The sequence below is a fragment of the Macrobrachium rosenbergii genome, chromosome 48 (assembly GCF_040412425.1).
Source record: "Macrobrachium rosenbergii isolate ZJJX-2024 chromosome 48, ASM4041242v1, whole genome shotgun sequence".
Classification (NCBI taxonomy): domain Eukaryota; kingdom Metazoa; phylum Arthropoda; class Malacostraca; order Decapoda; family Palaemonidae; genus Macrobrachium; species Macrobrachium rosenbergii.
In genome coordinates, this window is record NC_089788.1 from 47,480,279 (window position 1) to 47,499,162 (window position 18,884).

General features: G+C 37.7%; 2 protein-coding genes across 2 annotated transcripts; both read right to left on the minus strand.

Moving 5' to 3' along the window:
- Positions 1 to 3,255: 3,255 nt before the first annotated feature.
- LOC136831081 (uncharacterized) lies at positions 3,256 to 3,807 on the minus strand. Its single transcript, XM_067091029.1, has one exon. The coding sequence runs from the start codon at positions 3,805 to 3,807 to the stop codon at positions 3,256 to 3,258; it is 552 nt and encodes a 183-aa protein (XP_066947130.1).
- A 521-nt stretch (positions 3,808 to 4,328) lies between these two features.
- LOC136831082 (zinc finger MYM-type protein 1-like) lies at positions 4,329 to 5,102 on the minus strand. Its single transcript, XM_067091030.1, has one exon. The coding sequence runs from the start codon at positions 5,100 to 5,102 to the stop codon at positions 4,329 to 4,331; it is 774 nt and encodes a 257-aa protein (XP_066947131.1).
- Positions 5,103 to 18,884: the final 13,782 nt, after the last annotated feature.

Genomic DNA, 18,884 nt, shown 5'->3' on the forward strand with positions numbered 1-18,884 from the left:
CTCTCTCTCTCTCTCTCTCTCTCTCTCTCTCTCTCTCTCTCTCTCTCTCTCTCTCTCGCTATCAACATATTTGTGATACGTTTTTTTCTTATTGTCCTGTTTTCCCGGTTCGATCTAAATATTACTTTGGCAAGCACTTCCTGCCAACATTGCACAGAATTTGATCAAAGCAACAGGTCTGATAGCTGTCTTTCTCCTCCATCCCTTCCTCCCTTTCTCTCTGTCTGTCTGTCTGTCTTTCTCTCTCTTCATATGTCTCGTCAGATCAGAAAGAACCAAGAGAAAAAGAGGTTTATTAATAAACTATTATTTATACGACATTTTTTAAGAGCAAATGACTCGAAGTTGTTTTTCATTTGTGGATTCTGATCGTGACACATTTATGACAATATTATAAATTAATTTGTACTTTGAGAGGGAGAGAGAAAGAGAGCGGCTGGGAATAAGTGTTGGTAAATGTAGACAAAGATGGGGAGAGAGGGAGAAGTCTGTATATCACAGATGCATCTCTTTCCATCCACCGCAAAATTTGTTTTGCTAAAATTACTCAAGAATACCACAAACACCTTGCGGAAAATCCTACCTGTTTCCTTTCGAGCACCTTTTATGTGCAGGGTTAACTATCGCTCATAAAATGGCCGTCCCCATGCAAACAAAGTGCAAATGGCTGCCCACATGGTATATTTTTCTCATTTTATCCTTCCTGTATCCTTCCCCTCTGCCGCCCAAATGTCTCGTGTTCCAGGTTGTTGCGAGAAGGCCGCCGCAGCCATATTGAACCACGAGTCGCTCCTGCCTCGGCATCACCCGGGCGCGCCCGGATTCGTCCTCACATGGTTATTGGTTTTACGAGCGAACGGGCATAAACTTCCCGATTCGCACATTTCACAGGACTGCCAACCCTTGCCCCACGTGTTGTGTCCCAATTCAGGATAACTGGACAGCGCCTTTGGATGCCTACGGTAAGCCTCGGACGAACTGGAGTATTTTGGCGGCCTGATTTTCCTCCTCCTGATATATTTCTCTACTTTTGCGAACCCCTCCAAGTATATCCCGCGCTCACCACGTGTTTTCCCCTCTCTCCATTCATCAGTAAACCCTCCTTTTGTTCCCCTAGACAATCCCTTTCTCAGCCTGCCACCCATCGTTTGCATGCTAGTCTAATTCCAATTTGTGGACAGTGCGATATGAGTGAGTTTCGATTGGCTGTGCCGTTCGTGGGCACGTTGTTAATTGGGGAATCCTTATCATTTCAAGTGCATGGCATTAAGGCTTCAATTCTCGCCAATCCTATAGTTAGTTCGACACCCCTCTCTTCCAGAGGGACGCCTTTATCGTGAGTGACCAAAGACATCTCAGCTTGCCCCTGCATTCGTCGTCTGGACCCACCCACGTGCGACGAGGAATTTCATCTTTTACGGCACCGTCGAATCTTTATAACTTCGCCTTATATATTATTATTCACGTGTGCCCTTAGTATTAATTTGTAAACCGTTGTTATTAATCGTTAACTGAGTATAATTACGCCTTACAGGAACTTGACTAAAAGAATACCGAAGGTTAGTAATCTTTCCATTTTCCTCGCAGTTTTTTTTGTATTACGGTCAGCCATTTTATAACGTTTTAGGGTTTAGGGTTTTGTTACAGATATCTGAAGAATAAGTTGTCTTTGCTTCACTCTCAGCATTTTCCTGACACATGTCCAGTTTATGTAACAGTAAAACGTTCTTTCAAATGGAAATAGAACACTGGCCGAATATCGCTCTATTTATTGGTCATTTGATAAATAGCACCGTTAATGACGAAGTTATCAATGGAAGCTATAAACAATCTGAGAAATAAACGAGGGCCAATTGGAGTATAAAATGCGGGCCTATAGGAGGGACCCTTAATAATAAACTCATAAGATGATTTTAATGATGCTGATGAGGTCACGAAAATGGAGGAAATCAAATGGCCTTCATAAGAATTTGCATATCTTAATGGAAACATTCTTGTGAGCGATCTCAGTAATTAAGTTCAAAAATAATTATCAGACAAAGGGGCCGAAGCTCGAGACACATAAATAAGGGCAAATGATCTAATCATCTTTTCTGATTTTCAACGGAGGGCAAACACCCAACTCCCTTAAAAAAGAAAATGAAGTAAAACTGACATTGAATGTTATTGGTTTAGCTGAAAGACGAAAAATGTTACCGTTATTTTAAATTGGAAATCTACTTTACGGCCCGCCTAATAAGGTAATTTAAAGCTAGAGAGAGAGAGAGAATTATTATTGCTCGCAATCAACACTGAACAATAATTTATAACGACTGTAAGGTTAATGGACCTTCACTGCTATACTGATAATAATAAAATTATTCTTTAAAATACGAATGTCTTCATATTGGGAATGTACTAAAATTATTCCGTTAACTGATTAACTAATTGATTTCTTTAATAAAAATCCTATAAAACTCACTGGTGAACCTTTGGATTGTTATGATTATCGAGCTACCTATATCTAACAGCAGACATAAGAGCTTCTTCACAGTATTATATTTGATACGGACATCTATTTGTATCATGCTTGAGATGTCAAAATCAGCAGGGAACTGCATAATTTCCAGGTTTTGCAAAAAAAAAAATAATAATAATAATAAAATTGAAATGAACAAGTTAAATAAATAAGAAAAGTTTAAGGATTTAACTGCAACATTACCGTTAATTTTATCCTGCCTTTACATCTGCTCCCGTTTACGAAAAAAATTCCCGGGCAAGCCCGAAGAGTCTACAATTTTGACTCAAAGTGTTGTTAAATTTCTTCAAAATTATCACTTTTCAGGAGGAAGAAGCAGTAATATCATTAATTCAGTGTTCCCGAATCATTATTGTCCTTAATGAAGATAAAAAAAAACTCAAATCAACTACTCGGATCGGTGGTTTTAATTTATGACCTAGAGCAGGGCCGTTTCTAGCTTTGTGGGGGCCCTAGGCAAGATGCTGTTTGGGGGCCCTAGACAGATAGGTAGGTAGGTACTTCATATATCCCCTAGGGGTTTGTCAAACTGTGATGAAGCGATTCTTAGCCCTTTAGATGGTCTACTAAGATGCAAGAAACTATTACTCTTCACATTTATTTATTTCACATCTATTTCAAAGTGCAATGAGAATAAAAAAAAACACTTAAAATGATGCTTAATTAACATCACAGTCACACACTTACCAGAAAAACAACTAATAATTCACATTATTCACAATAACAATGTATTGTCCTCAAAATGTCTGCTTCCTGGCTTTTTTATTCACAAAGTCATCAATGATGTCCTCATATGACACCTGCTTGCCCACCTCATGGCTGATGATAATTATTGCAAGACCAGTGAGTCGATCATGTCCCATGGAAGACCTTAGATAGGTCTTGATGAGCTTCAGCTTTGAGAAGCTCCTCTCCGCTGAGGCCACAGTCACAGGCAGAGTGCAGGCAATTCTCAGGGCAACCCACAGATTGGGATACAGTTCCTCCAAATGTTTTTTGTGGACAAAGGTGAGCAGCTCAAGAGCAGTCATGTCATCTGAGTGTAACCTTGGCAAGTTTTTGACTTCCACAGCCAGTTCTTTTCCATCAATGTCACTTTTATTTCCAGTGCTTAATGTCATGCAGAGGGTCTCACAATGGTTGCTCAATGCCTGATCATCCAGTTTTTGTAAACTGAGCAGCACTCCAAATCTGTCTCTCACTTCACCCAGTGTTTTAAACCTATCAGTTAAGGATTCAATGGCTGTGTCAACAACAACATTAAAGAATGTTGCTTCTGGCCTCTTCATGGCATCTGCAATGGGCTCATCTGGGGCTTCATAACCAAAGTGCTTTTTTGTGCTTCTTAATCTTTTCTCTTGGGTACAGCCTCTACATTCATTTCCTGACACGTGTCTTTAGCAGAGGCCTGAGCTGAAGCAACGCCAGTTCTTCTGTAGTTAGTCAGAGATGTTTTTGCTTTAGTGAGGAGGTCAACTGCCACATCAAGCTGCATTTTGGGAGACTGCAGGAGCTTGCTGACATGGTTCACAATGTGTAGAATGTCATACCATACGACTGTGCAAATGAGAAATCGGTATGACCCCGCCTCTTCTGCCAAACTTTGGGCTTCAACCTTGGTCAGAGGATCCATCACTTCCGTGATCTTCAGCAAAACTTCCCTTATATTAGAGGCCTGGTACCACACAGCCTCTATGCTGTTAATAAGGCTCCCCCACCTTGTGTCGCTCCAAGTCTTGAGCGCAACAGTGACATGTTCCTTTAGGATTGCCCATCTTTGTGGCAATGCTGAAAAAAGGCTGTACAGTTTCTATACATTGCCGAAATAGCTGGTGGCATCTGTTGAAGCTGTTGCTGCATCAGATACCACCAAGTTTAGGGAATGTGCCCCACATGGAACATAAAGTGCACGAGGGTTCTTCTCAAGAAGTCTGGCTTGAACTCCTTTGTTCCTCCCTTTCATGTTGGCACCATTATCATATGATTGTCCTCTGCAATCATCAAAGGGAATATTCAGCTCCATCAGTTTCTTCAAAATCAGTGATGACAAACCAAGACCTGTTGTTTCAGAAGTTACAAGAAATCCCATAAAATGTTCCTTGATTTCTGGTGCTTTGTCCATTTTGACAGTCCTTATGATGACTGACATCTGTTCTTGGTGGCTTACATCGGGAGTACAGTCCAAAATGACTGAATAATATTTGGACTGTTTAATCTCAGTCGCCACTGTGTCCATTAGTTTCCCACTGATTGAGGCAACAAGCTCATTTTGGATGATATTTCCAAGATAGCTGGAATGACTGAACTGGCCACTCTCAACACGCTCAATGTGCTGCTTCATGACACGATCAAATTTAGCAAGCAGCTCCACCTCTTTTAAAAAATTCCCATTATTTTGCTGGTGTAAAGTGTTTGATGAACCTCTAAACGCAAGATTTCTCTCAGCTAGAGATTGGGTGATGGAGATTAAGTGAGTCAGGACATCTCCCCAGCGCCTCTTTTCAGCCTCCAATAGTGTCCTTTCAGCTTGCTCTACTGTCTTTCCAGTTTGCAAATGGAGCTGTAAATCTTTCCAGGTCGCCATGTGTGACATGTGTTCTGGACTGCTTTCATGACTTTTCAAAAGTGCACCTAAGTCTTTCCAGTCTGTCAGTCCTTCTGTCACTAATTTGTGTTCCTTTGTTGAAAATAATTTACAACAAAAGCAGTAGAAGGCATTTTTTGTTTTTGAGTAGATAAGCCAAGTCTGCTTTATCTTTTCCCCATTAACCTATGTTCCGTGAAAATAATGATGATGAAAACTTCTTCCGTCTTCTTTTTTGGGGAATGTGAAATCAGAGCTAATCTGAAATGACCCTCTGTCTACTGCATCAGTCCTGAATGAATCGGACCGAACTGGTGGCCAGTCTGCTGGGTCTACTGGCCTAGAAAAAATGGGCAGCTGAACAAGTAAATGCGCAGATGATGCATCCAAAGTGACTGGCCTTATAGCCTGCATTATAATTAGCAACTGCTTGTGCAGCAGCAAAGTCCAGCATCTGTTTGGTAATATTTTTGTGTTTTGGACAATATCTCGACAGTCTTGAGTGGAGAGACTCATTTCTGTTCTCTTGTGCCAGGAACCATCAAATGAGACATCCATATGTAATAAGTCTCTTCTAGGTGCAATGCCATGTTTATCAATATAATACTTGAAAAGTTCTATGGTATTCGTAAGTAAACTTCTCACTTTTGCTACAGCCAATTCAGTAATGTGTTGAGCATATCTTCCATAAGTTTTATTACTAATTTTCCCTAAACTCAAGCACCCAATCAGTTTTGAAAACCCATTGTAGCCTAACCCGAACAACATTGTTACATAAACAATCATAGAAGTTAATGGTAAAAAGCTTGATTTACATATATCATCATCATTTATAATAATTTCACACCCTCTGAACATAACAAAAATGGAACAGTCAAGTAATTTATATAATATTTTCGCGTCAATATCAGAATTTTCACGACAATATGGACAGGCCATTTTTCTAAACACACCTTCAATATAACCACATTTCATAATACAGTACTTCCCACTGGTTGCGTCAACAGGCTTTCCACTGAATACGATTTGTGTTCTAAAGAAGAACGTTTTATGGATGAACTTTCACTGAGGATTTTCTTTTCAGTTTCAAGTTTTTGCTTGAATGCTTCACCCCCTAAATGTGCATCCTTTCTGTTGTTTCACTTGTTTCCCTGGCCTAGGCATCTTGGCTTGGAAAATTTAAATTTTCCAAGCTACCCCGTCACTGACCCCTAGCGACGAACAAAACAAAATTAATCATAGCATAAAGGTGATCTTACGTATTAAAATATGTATTTAGATAAAGTAATTTGATGTTTTATATCATCAGTGTATACCTGAGTGCTCAATATCTTGAAAAAGTACCAGGATTCAAAGACAGCTATAAGAAAAGGACATAAGATTTAATATTATGACTGTCGTTGAAGTTAACAAAATGAGAATTGGATTCGCAGTTCCTGACCGCAGTGTTCCCGATTTATCCTGGAAGGATTTGGAACGGCATGAAAGGAATGAAGTCAAATCCTATTTCAGATCACGTTTCTATCCCTAGATTCTTACTTTGTAAGAATCTAGGGACAGAAAGACAGCAGCAGGGGAAAAAGAGAAAAAGGTAGCTTGTGAAACAGAAAACTGAAGAAACTGAGAAATATTGCTGGAGAAACTTTCGTAAAGCTAAGGAGTCTAAGTTTGTAACTGAAAGAATCAATAACAAATCATTTTACCATAACTAAGGCTAATGTGAGATGACTTCTCTCTACAGATGTTTCATGCAAGTGCTCCTGAATAGTCATGTATCGCCATGCATGCTCGCTTGTGTCATGTGTAAACACGCCTACTGGTCCACTGTGGGATTTTAATTATGTGGGACATAATTAAAATGGTGACTAACTAATGATGGAGGGGGTGGGGGTGAAATGGAAAGAATCCCACTTATAATTTTGGTGACTTATAAAATGTTTGGGGCAGGCATTAATTTAGCTTTTCCTTTTCTTTTTAGGATTTTGCCTGTTTACCACGTTTAACCTGCTATATGTTAAATTTACAAAATAAACTATTTTTGTAAACACATTTTGATTTATACACACTAGATGTAGGATATTTAGCACGAGAGAGAGAGAGAGAGAGAGAGAGAGAGAGAGAGAGAACTACTCGAATTAATACTACCAACACTTCAAGGTAAGTGTTAACAATCTGTTTTTCTTAGAACAAATATACTAGTGCTTAACATAAGCGCCAGCATTCTCGGTGTAATTTGGCATACAATAAACCACAAAATTTATTCTTCTTAGTATATACACACATTTTAAAGATAACTTGAGGATTTATTTAAAGAATGTTAAACAAGGGATCACGAATACGATGGTGCTATGAGCCCTTATCATCTCCAGAATGCCCGTTCGAAATTACGTAGCTACGTCAAAAACACTATTTTCAATTCGCATATTCATTCTAAATAGTTTCTTCATCCAAATTAAAGGCTTCGCGGAGATCAAGGATGGATATCTTCAGAATTTCTATCACTCAAGTATTCCAGTTTTTTTTTTTTTTCATTTTACTCAAGTAAGCATCGAGGCAGGAAATAGCTTTACTAAAAATCAGTTCTTTCAGGACCAGTTGCAGGTAAACAAGATTAATGATGATTTATGCCCTGGCAGCTTGGACAGATGCAGAATGCCGGGGAAATGGGAATTTTGAGATGAGATGGGAAATATATTTCGCCGTAAAACGTTCTTGAAAATTCAAAGCAATCCGGAAACCTCGGACAAATACACCTATATGTGTGTGTTTTCTTGATAAAATACCGTTATGTTGGTTTTAATTTTTATTCATAGCATCCCATAAACAAATCACTTATCGGGTGGGAGAACGTCATTCTTCGTGGGCATCAGCACTGAAATATGAGGCCTATGTCTATAAAACAGAATTAAGATTTGTTCGGAGCCTCAGCACAAATCTGTATGAAATGCGTTCAAAATAATTACCTCAATTCATTGGCAACAGATTTAATTATCCGGAGAGGGAAAAGCTAATGCAATATTCGGGGGGTAAATTTTCCTGTTCGCTCGTTTTAATCAAAGCTTTTTTTTTTTTTTTTTAAAGCGGACTCGGCCCGAATGCTTCATTGTTAACCATCCCCCGCAATAAAACCGGATTTCATTGACTTTTCAAAGCTGATATGAATTACATTTTGATTTATGATATCGACGTCGTGCGATGAAACTGCATTGTAAAGACTCAAAAAAAGAGAAAAAATTATATATACAGAGTATATATATATATATATATATATATATATATATATATATATATATATATATATATATATATATATATATATATATATATCTATATATATATATATATATATATATATATATATATATATATATATATATATATATATATATATATATATATATATATATATATATATATATATATATATATATATATATATATATATATATATATATATATATATATATATATATATATATATATATAAATATATATAGATACGAAATTTCTGTGACTCTCATCAGAGCCGAACCCCGGTCTTTCAAGTGAGAGTCCAGGCCAGTAGCAGTTCTGCTGCACGAGTACAGTACCTGAGGTTTTTCCTGGTCAGGCGCGTAGCCCCGGCATGCCAGCGCATGTTGCCCAACTTCCCGACCCAGAGGCGAATGAATCGCTAATATTTCATCCGAGTTCCATCTGTATTGTACCTTGAAGTCTTTTCCTCTATACATTCTTAGTTTAATCTTTCCTTCATCAGTTTTCGCACACTAATTCTTCTTGTTATTTTGTCCATTTAATTTTGTTACTTTATGCATGCTGTCTATACTAAATTTTATAAAAGTTATGTCATTCCTTTTTTCAGAAACTGAATAATTAAAACTTTCTCTTTCCCTCTATCTCTTGTTCCCTATTTCATTCCTCAGACGAAACTCAAATGTGAAAGAATAACGCATTCTAGACAAAACATTCTTTTATCATTGACCATTCGCAGTCACCTTCATATACTTGGATGTTATCGTGTTTATTTATGTACGTCTGTCCGTTTTAATTTAGGGATCATCAGTGACTCTTTCCGCAGAACGACAAAACTGGCCTCTGTGAAATTCCGTCACTCATGTTTTTCCTGTGATTTCACTTACACAAAGCTCTTCTCTTCACCAGCACCCCGTCTCATAGTCTCATTCAAGTGGGTTCAGTGTCGTTTCACTCTTCTGGTGCCCACAGGACGCCAGCTGACTCTTTCAACTGTCATTCTCCATAGGGTGGTGCGAAGGACATGTCCAAGCCATTTCCATCTCCCTTTCATCATTATCTCATCTTCTTACGGAACTTCCGTAATTTCTCCTCTGATATTTCTAATTCTGTCCGACCATCTGATTCTAAATATTATTCTTAAAGGTTCATTCTCAAACTTCCAAAACCTTTTAGGTAGTTTCAATGTTACCCCATGATTCATGTCCGTATAGCAATACAGATCACATAATAATTATGAATAATTCCCTTTCCCGGGAAATTTCAATCTGTTTGATTTACAAATCTTGTTCGGTTTTCCCATTGTTTGACCTGTTCTTTTTGGTCTTTCATTAAGACCCTACATCAAATATCATTGTTCCTAGATATCGAAAGATTCAACTTTATTCAACATCCCTCCAATTAATGTTATTATCATCTATTTGAGCATATCTGGCCTTAAAATTTGTTGCTCTTAGATTTTATCTTTGGTCCCACCTCTCTAGATATGATACATTATGTTAAACAAGCGTTATAAATCTTGTGGTGTTTTCCTGACTAAAACAGAAACGTCTGCGTGTTCGAAGTCAGTCAAGTTACTGGTATTATTACAGTCGAAAAACTCTCTTCCATCTCCAACCACTTTTCCATTAAAAAATCCGCATATTTCTTGTTTATTAACGTTCTTGCAACTCTCTCTTGCTTTATTTTACATTTTCTTACTCTCACTAGGAGAATAATGACATCGTTTCGATATTTATAATAAAAAAGAAAGAAAATAGTCCCATTGAAAGTAAGAGAATTAAATCATTAAAAAATCGTCACCTATTTTTTTTACAAAAAGTAAAATATATGACAACAGTTGTATGCGTAAGATACCACAGTATTAATACTAACTAGGAATAATTTTTTGACAATCAGAATTAGATATTCTAGACCAATGAAATTACTTTTCTTTAAGAGGAATCATTTTTAAATTCAAAAATTCGTTGCTCGATTAGAATATAATTATAGAGTAGAGTCACTTGAGCCAATAAGTCATTTCTCTTGAAAAAAAAGAGTCTCCTGAAGTAATAAGAATGTAAAGGAAGAAATGCTTCCTGTTGAGAACTGGCAGAATGCTTAAAGGATTTCCAGAGACAACAGCGTCTTGAGGCGAGGGATTTACTCTCTCCTCTGACTTCACCATGAGGACGAAGTCGGGAGGTTGGTGACTGCACGTGACAGCCGGTTCCTGGCAGCGATGCTTTTGTTAATAGTTGGCAGCGATGCTTTTGTTAATAGTTGTCGCTTGGGACTAGTTTTGCAGTATTACTTTCTAGCTTAGTGCATTAGATTATATATATCATATATACTATGGATGTATATATATATATATATATATATATATATATATATATATATATATATATATATATATAAAATTACAGACTGGACACACTCATGTTTGATAAAATTTAAACACAAAATTATAACTGATGCTGCCATAAACCAAGGGTCAGTTTGTAAACAAAAGGATTTAATTGAAGACTTACCTCAGAGTTTCCTGGAATGCAAATTAAATGTCCAGGTCGCCATGTATCTCATTTAGAATTCTGTTACCAATTTACAGGGATTTATTTACAGCAACTTAGAAATCAACATTAGCAAATCAACATTTAGTCACAATACAACATAATCACTGAGGGCAGATTCAGAATAGGACACAGTAACAATAATGACATGAACTGGCAACAAGCAAGTGGATAAAAAATGGGGCCAATCTGCAATAATCAGTTCAGTGATAATAATCCCATTCAGTCTGCTCTGATTACGTGAAATAGTAATGCAAATGATGGTGTTCCAGGATGGAGGAATACTTCATAAGAACAGTTGGCCCCACCTCTCTAGATATGATACAACGGAAACTTCTCCGAACTACGACCAGGAATTATTTGGGTGGCAGGCGGGGTATGGAAGCATGGAATTGTGATTGTGCCACGTGTCCCTCCTTTTATGACCATTGTTGGCGCCTAACAATCGGTTTGGCTGTCCGTCGACGATCGTCACACCAGCGGAGCAGGGAAAAAAGAAAATACGTCCGGTGCAGAAGAGATCAGACCAAAAAAATCACCTTCTGTTTTTTACAACAAAATATATGTCGTGGGGGTATCTCGGTTCTGGCCAGCAATACCTGCAAGGAGTCATATTCGCCAGCAAAATCACAGAGAAGAGGAGACCTTTAGGACTAAGGCCTTGCTCAGAATAAAATCCTACCGCATCCCCTAAGTTCCAATAAGCCTTTCTCTTGGGCTTCCTGAACACTAAGAATGCTACCCCATCTCAGGCGATGGGGGAGACTGGGTTTAAAGGTATTGTTCCAGCATCATATGATCTTTTAAGGGGGAAGGGGAGGTTTACTAACAGCTGTGAACTGGTTCAAATAAAGCTTTTGTTTTCCTGAGATGCCCGATTCAAAAGACAGAGAAACAACAGATTAATTCGAAATTGATTGCTGGAATTACTATACACGGAAGGGAGGGATGTTTATTCTTGACAATATATATTATATATCTTATGCCATTCCTGTTAAAGTTAAGTTAAGTATACCTTAGTTTAACCAGACCACTGAGCTGATTAACAGCTCTCCTAGAGAGGGCTGGCCTGAAGGATTAGACTTATTTTACGTGGCTAAGAACCAGTTGGTTACCTAGCAATGGGACCTACAACTTATTGTGGAATCCGAACCACATTATACCGAGAAATGAATTTCTATCACCAGCAATAAATTCCTCTAAATTCTTCATTGGCCGGCCAGAGACTCGAACTCGGGCCTAACAGAGTGCTAGCCAAGAACTCTACCGACTCGTCCAACGAAGAACTGTGTGACTGGCCTTATTTGCAGATACTATATTTAACTAGAATTTGAATCAGTCTACACTTCTGTTTTTCTACATGCAAGCTTCTCAGGAATATATAAGGAGAAATTATTAACTTTTTTTCTCATTTACTTACTTTAGTCAGCCGACCGTTTCTTGCCGATGAGCGAAAAAGAAGAAATATAGGCTGATTCAGTCTAGATAAAAAGATAGCATCTGTGAATAATGCCATTGATTTAAGTAATAATAATAATAATAATAATAATAATAATAATAATAATAATAATAATAATAAACAGGATAGCAAGAAGACCGGAAACCATGTCATCTTTTTATTTGCACCAACGTTTCGGAAATCCCTTCCCATCATCAGGGCTATAATAAATTAAATTTTACAATATAAAAAAATATTGTTAAACTAAGAGTAAAATAAAAACTACCAGGTAGTTTTTAGCTAAAAATAAATTAAAAATATACATAATTCGGTGAAATAACAGGTAAAAAAAAAAATGGAAAGGTGTTCCCGGACCTGCTTAACTGTTAAGAGGTGTGGCTGCCAACTGATAGGGAACAGAATAGACAAAGCCGATGCCAGAGAAGAAAAAAAGAGAGAGAGAGAGAGAGAGAGAGAGAGAGAGAGAGTGTGTGAGTAATAGGCAGTTAGGCAATGTTTAATGGTGTGGAAGTATTTTGCTTGTTTAAGGAAGGCGACAGTTTCTTGATGTAGAGAGATTCTAAAAGTAGGAGCGAAAGACAATCGGTATTTTGCAGGGTATTTTGAAATTATTGTACATGTTATCAGTTTTATACGAGTCAGAATCCTTAAAAGTTTTCCGCTACTTAGTCTTGAAAGTTTTCCTAGGCAAAGGGACAAATAATTTTATCCCCATAAAAACCTCGAGTTCGAAAATAGGTGTAACGGGATTAGAGAGAGAGAGAGAGAGAGAGAGAGAGAGAGAGAGAGAGAGAGAGAGAGTAATTCACTTATCGTATGAATTCTAAACTAAAATATGTTCGATATTTTTTTGACATTAACTGAAACATGAACAAAATTGAGAGAAAAACAGAGAGAGAGAGAGAGAGAGAGAGAGAGAGAGAGAGAGAGATTCCCTGTTGAGCAGTGTGACTTTTCTCCTTTCTCCTGCAGCAATCATTCTTGAGTTGTGTTTTATTGGCAAGGGTTTCAAATGTCCATTTTGGTGACAACTCCCAAGACCAATAACATTCTGAGAATTCCGGATTTCCAGCACATTTTTTGACCGAGTGCAATAACACGATGCAGAAGTGCTGTGGTCTCAATTGAGGAAATAAAGCAATGTCATTCCACTTCAGACATTATTTTTTCTTTGTAACTCCCATCGTTCGTCAGTGACGCACAACTTCTCCGTCTGATTAAACTCCTTGGTGGCAGAAGAATAATCAAGTAACCCTTGTTCGCTTTTCTGGTCTCATTGCTGCCTATGGAGTTCCCACCAGACTCCAAAGGCCTGCGTCAAATTTCAGAGAAGTTCAGATGAGCTCAGGCGCCGCGACGTCTGGCGATCGTCGGTGGTAACTCTTCGAACTGCTAACTTTATTTTGTGATGCATTTTATGTCTTGCTTTTTTTTCCGTGAGTCTGTTTTGTAAACCCGTTGTCATACATCAGCTATCCCTTTTAGACCTCAAAAGATTTGATCCAAGCGACGTAATGGTTTTTTTCGTGTTTCTTTAAACACTTCATCCCATTTCTTTCTTCTCTCTAAAGAGATTTAGATTTCATATTTATCCTTCATCCACACCTATCTGCATCGTAAAAATCGAATATGTAGTAGATAACTATGATTTCAGTTACAAAATGTTAACAGTAGGTTATGTCAGCACATGAAGATCCAGTACCTAATCATAAAGTTTTGAGAAGCACAGTATTGGCTAATTGAGGACAAGCTGCACACATGAAGTCTTTCTATATATAGCCAATGACATGACAAACAGAAGAGGGAGAAGATTACATCCAGAAAGACATATAGCCATGGGATGCTTCTCTAAAGCGTTGGAGTTGCGTGATGGAAGCCCTAGTAATTGCTAGCGTTGTCTCAACAAAGTCCTTGTTTAGACATTGGAAAACCTTGGATGACTCGAGACAGTTTCACCACTATCTAACTCACAAATTTAAAATATATGAAAATAAAGCTCAAAATAATGAATTGAAGGACCAATAAACAAATATAGAATTTCTAGGTAATTAACATGGAACTTAATTGTAAGAGATGATTGGTAAAAGCATTATAAAAAATCATATGGAATACTAATGACATCTGGATGAGTGGTATGTTGTCACTTACAAATAAACTTGCAAGAATTTACTTTCTTGCTGGAAGGACTCAATAAAATAAGAAGGTCATAATTACGAGCTTTCTAAGGTGGAAGACGAGTCCACGCTGCGTGATGTGATGCGGACGCCGCTGACGAAGGATGGAAGTTGAGTGATGAAAAACAGAAAGAAAGACGTAACCGAATACCAGCGAAAAAGTAAGTGTAACGAACACAACAGAGGCAAAAAGGAAGTTAAGGAAGATGTCAGCTAGATGGTACGAAATAAGGAAATAGAATAAATTCGTTCTTGGTAAATAAAAGCCAACGCAAACCTACCACTCAGACATACGAATGAATAAGCTGACAATTTTCCTAATGAACACCACCAACCATTCTTTAAGCGCATTATGTGGAATCATAGTTCAAGAATATTTTGTTACCATGAAAGAGAGAGAGAGACAGACAGACATATATAAAGTGAGATTATCATAGGAAAGAAAGAGAGAGAGAGACACACACACACAGAGGAAAGTGGAACGGAGAAAAAGATGCAGAAAACAGGGAGGAAAGTGGAATGGGGGGAAGGAAAAAATGATATAAAAAATATATGGAAATTCTCCAGACCTTTCGGAGTGTCATGCAAGAAGAAAAACTCCATTAGTGTCTGTTTCCTGAGAAGTTTCTTTGGCCACGTCAAGCTGAGACGGAAACTTGAGATCAATGGGACAGAACTGAAACGTTGGTCTTAAAAACACCCAAAAACTCCTTTACATGGAAAGTTAGATTGCAAAAGGATGACAATGATTGTTTTGAAAAAAAGGGGTTGATTGAGGGATATTGGTAAAGTTAAGGCAAGGTATGAGGAAAATTAATGCTTCAATCTTTTTCCTTTTCTCAAGAGTACGAGGTTCCAAATCGCTGACATCATTTCGAAACAGTTATATGAAGGCATATTCTGATAAGTTTAGTATTTTCTAGTTTTATATGTACTGGATTTTACTGCAGTTCATCTCGTAATACTGACCTGATTTACAATCTTGAAAGTACTTTGATTTCTGATGATGGAAGTTTCACTTTTTTTTTTTTTAATTTAATGCTCACTAACAAATCAGAGGATGTAAAGGAGAATATTCGTCAATCTTTGTTTTTCCGATATTCAGTGAAAATTGAAAGGAGAGAGATATAAACAAGTGGGCTGGAGGAGGCGGGGGCGGGGGTCGGTTGGGGGTGGCGTGTGCTTTTAGCTGGGTTACCGACCCTGCAACAGGAATTAGGAGTCTAGTGCGGGTGCCACCGAGTCCCAGTGAAGCCTCATGCCTCTGTTTTGCAATATCTCGACTCCAGAGCCACGTGCATCTTCCACACCTTCAGCACGCCTTCCTTCCAATGCTTTCTGGTCTGTTGCATATGTTCACTAACGGCATTAATCTAATGGAGACTTGATAAATGAACTGGCAGTTCATTTATTAAATTCGTAGCCTTCCCTGGAGGATTTGCTCATGTTTTTCCGCAATGCCGTATTTAACAGATATCTACCGATTCAGTGATTAAGAAAATGTCAGAAGAAATCTTACGGCACACAGCATCTACACTGCTTTTTTCTTTTAATTTCATTTCTATTTACCTTTCTGCATACAGAAGGTATTTCCTTTGCTCATCATAAAACATTATAGTTTTCGCCAGCACTCCGGCAATAAGAAGACAAGAGCATCAACTCCATGCTACACCTGTGCCTTTTACCTGAGCTTGAAATCAGGCATGAATAAAAAAATCTCAGATCTTAGTTACCTATATAATCGGTCTCATTTTAACGTCTCGCCTTTCCATCTAAACTAAAATCTAACCTAATAACGAAGAGAACTAAAATTTAAATAGCTATGAAGAATATGGAAAGTCGACTGGAGCACTTCAAGAATGTAAGGATAAAATAGAGGCGATGAAGGCAAAAACCCTATTGTTTCCTTTCATCACACGCATCTTAATTCATACTGCGAATAAACAAAAGAAACTTGCTTGCTGACACATTTCGAAAATGCTGGCTCAGATGTAAAAAGTTGGATCCAAAAAGGAAAAATTCTTTCAACATACACTCTCGTCTTCTTACCACAAATATGGCAGAGACCCCAGGTGCACGTAACCCTTGGAAACTTGATTGCACTCGATAAGGCCACTAAGATGTTAAGAAGATACATCATTTATGTAAGTGAAACCGACGAACATTACAAGACGCGCGAGAGAGAAATTCGTAGTTTAAATTCTTTGTTTGGTTCCTCGGATTCCGCTCATTTATTTTCAAAAAAGAAAATATAGTGCCAAAGGAATGTTCTGCTATGCATGCGATGCCTTGGGTTTAGGCGTTAGAGAAGATCTCTGAAGGACGCTTTTTCCTGGGGTCTGTCACTCAAGATGATATTTCTCTTTCTTCCTTTTTTTATGAAGTGTTCAAGAAACATGAAACGCACACATCTTAGAATTAGAATACTGTCATTTCTTATCTGTACTAAAACAACAGTTGTCCTACGTTTCGGTCTGCACCCATTACCTGTTAATTCTGTTCCTTTACATATGTCAGTTCATGCTTTATATGGGATTCATCTTTGCGTTGTATAATGTAGGAGCCAAAGTTTGAAATTTAACATAGTATTTTAGTGTGTAAAAAGACGAAAAAGACTAATAAGAAGGTCAGTAACTAACCACTGCAAGGGCGAAATGGAGTAAAAGAGCACAGGGGAAAGAAAGGGTAAATACCGAAATAAGGAATAAGGGATTCCTGCACATTTAGATTCCGTGTAGGTATTCTTGGAAGGAGTTGGCCTTAATTAAACTGAGGACCCCTCGACGTTAGAGGAAAATTGAAGCATTTTCTCATATAGCAACTAAATTCACTTAACCCTATAGTCTCTCTCTCTCTTTATGAATTCTGTATAATTGAAACATTGCATACCGGATTGCATGATTATTCATTTCAGTCCTTTTGATCTCGTGAGATATCATTTTGCTGTGTTGGCTACTTCTCAGTTACATGATGGAATATCTCTCTCTTCTACTAATATTTCATGGCATTATTGAAACTCATTCAGTTAATTTTTAGGCATTATCATGATCAATTGCCGCTTGAGTAAAACTCAGATCTGTTGCATTTTCATCATTTTCATCACAATGCGGCACCTTTGCGCTGAATCATCGTGTTTTATGCTCGGCTTAATTACTATAACCGAAACATTTTATTTCAGAGGAAATATGAATGGGATGTGTTTTCCATCTTCGTCTTGGTGTCTTCATTCATGGTTTATTTTTATCTTTCCCATCATGTTGACCCACTAATAAGTAAACTACACGATATCATGAATTTTAAATGAATTTATATTTCACATTTCATTTCACGTTCTTCGACTGAACATCTATTTTCAGTTGTTTTCCCTTAAAGAATGCCTTCTTGTTTTTGTTGTTGCTGTTGTTCTTCTTAACAAGTACTTACATTCATCCTTGTGTCTTAATTGCTTTTTTGACCCACCACCTGCTCCAGATGGACAGAATAATAATAAATATCCGGATCATAATTATGTCTTCCTAAGACGACAACGGAGAGAAGAGTGGGGCAGTGTGAGGGGGAGAGACAGAGACAGAGACAGAGACCCTCCTTCTATCCCAAAGGCTTCGTTTATCAGGTTATTTCATAAATAAATTATCAACGTGACTACCTCGACAATGGTCTGGAAAACTGGATCGCCAGACCCACTGAGAAAATCGCGTCTGTTTTGGATTGCTGAAAGCGACCGCGCGTGCGCATGTAAAAACGGCGAAGTTCAAAGCAAGGTAAAGAAACCTACTAGTAAGTTATTGCATTAATAACCTTTATTTTTTTTAGCTCTTTCTTTTCCTTTGTCTGTTTTCAAATTGTTATATATGGGTTTGCTTCGAAAGGGAAATAATCTGTACGGAAATGTTACTTAACATAAGAAAACGTGCTTATGTTTCCTTTTCTTATATTATTAAATTTTATTCCATCTGAATTTTCGTGTTTGCATTTCAACGTGGCAGAGGACTGGGAGTTTAACTGCGGAACAATCTGTTTAATAAAATAGTGATTTCAGAACCGTTAGGAGTTGGTCATTCGAGGTTCTACCCAATATGTCAAAATCGTCATATTTTATTCTATATGCTCTCATTTACAGTAAGTACAAGGTCACGTATTTGAGGGATTTCAGCAGCCTCCGTGTGAAACCGACATGTCCCCAAGTCATATCTGGGGCAAGTGAATTTGTATGTTGCAGCGGAGGTCATTAGTGGGCTTAGCTTTTCTCTGTACTTAAATAAAGAGCCATCGTTAATGGGTTTCTTGGTATTAGCTTTAAATTAATAGTCGGAATATGGCGGTATAATCCTTCATAGAAAGACTC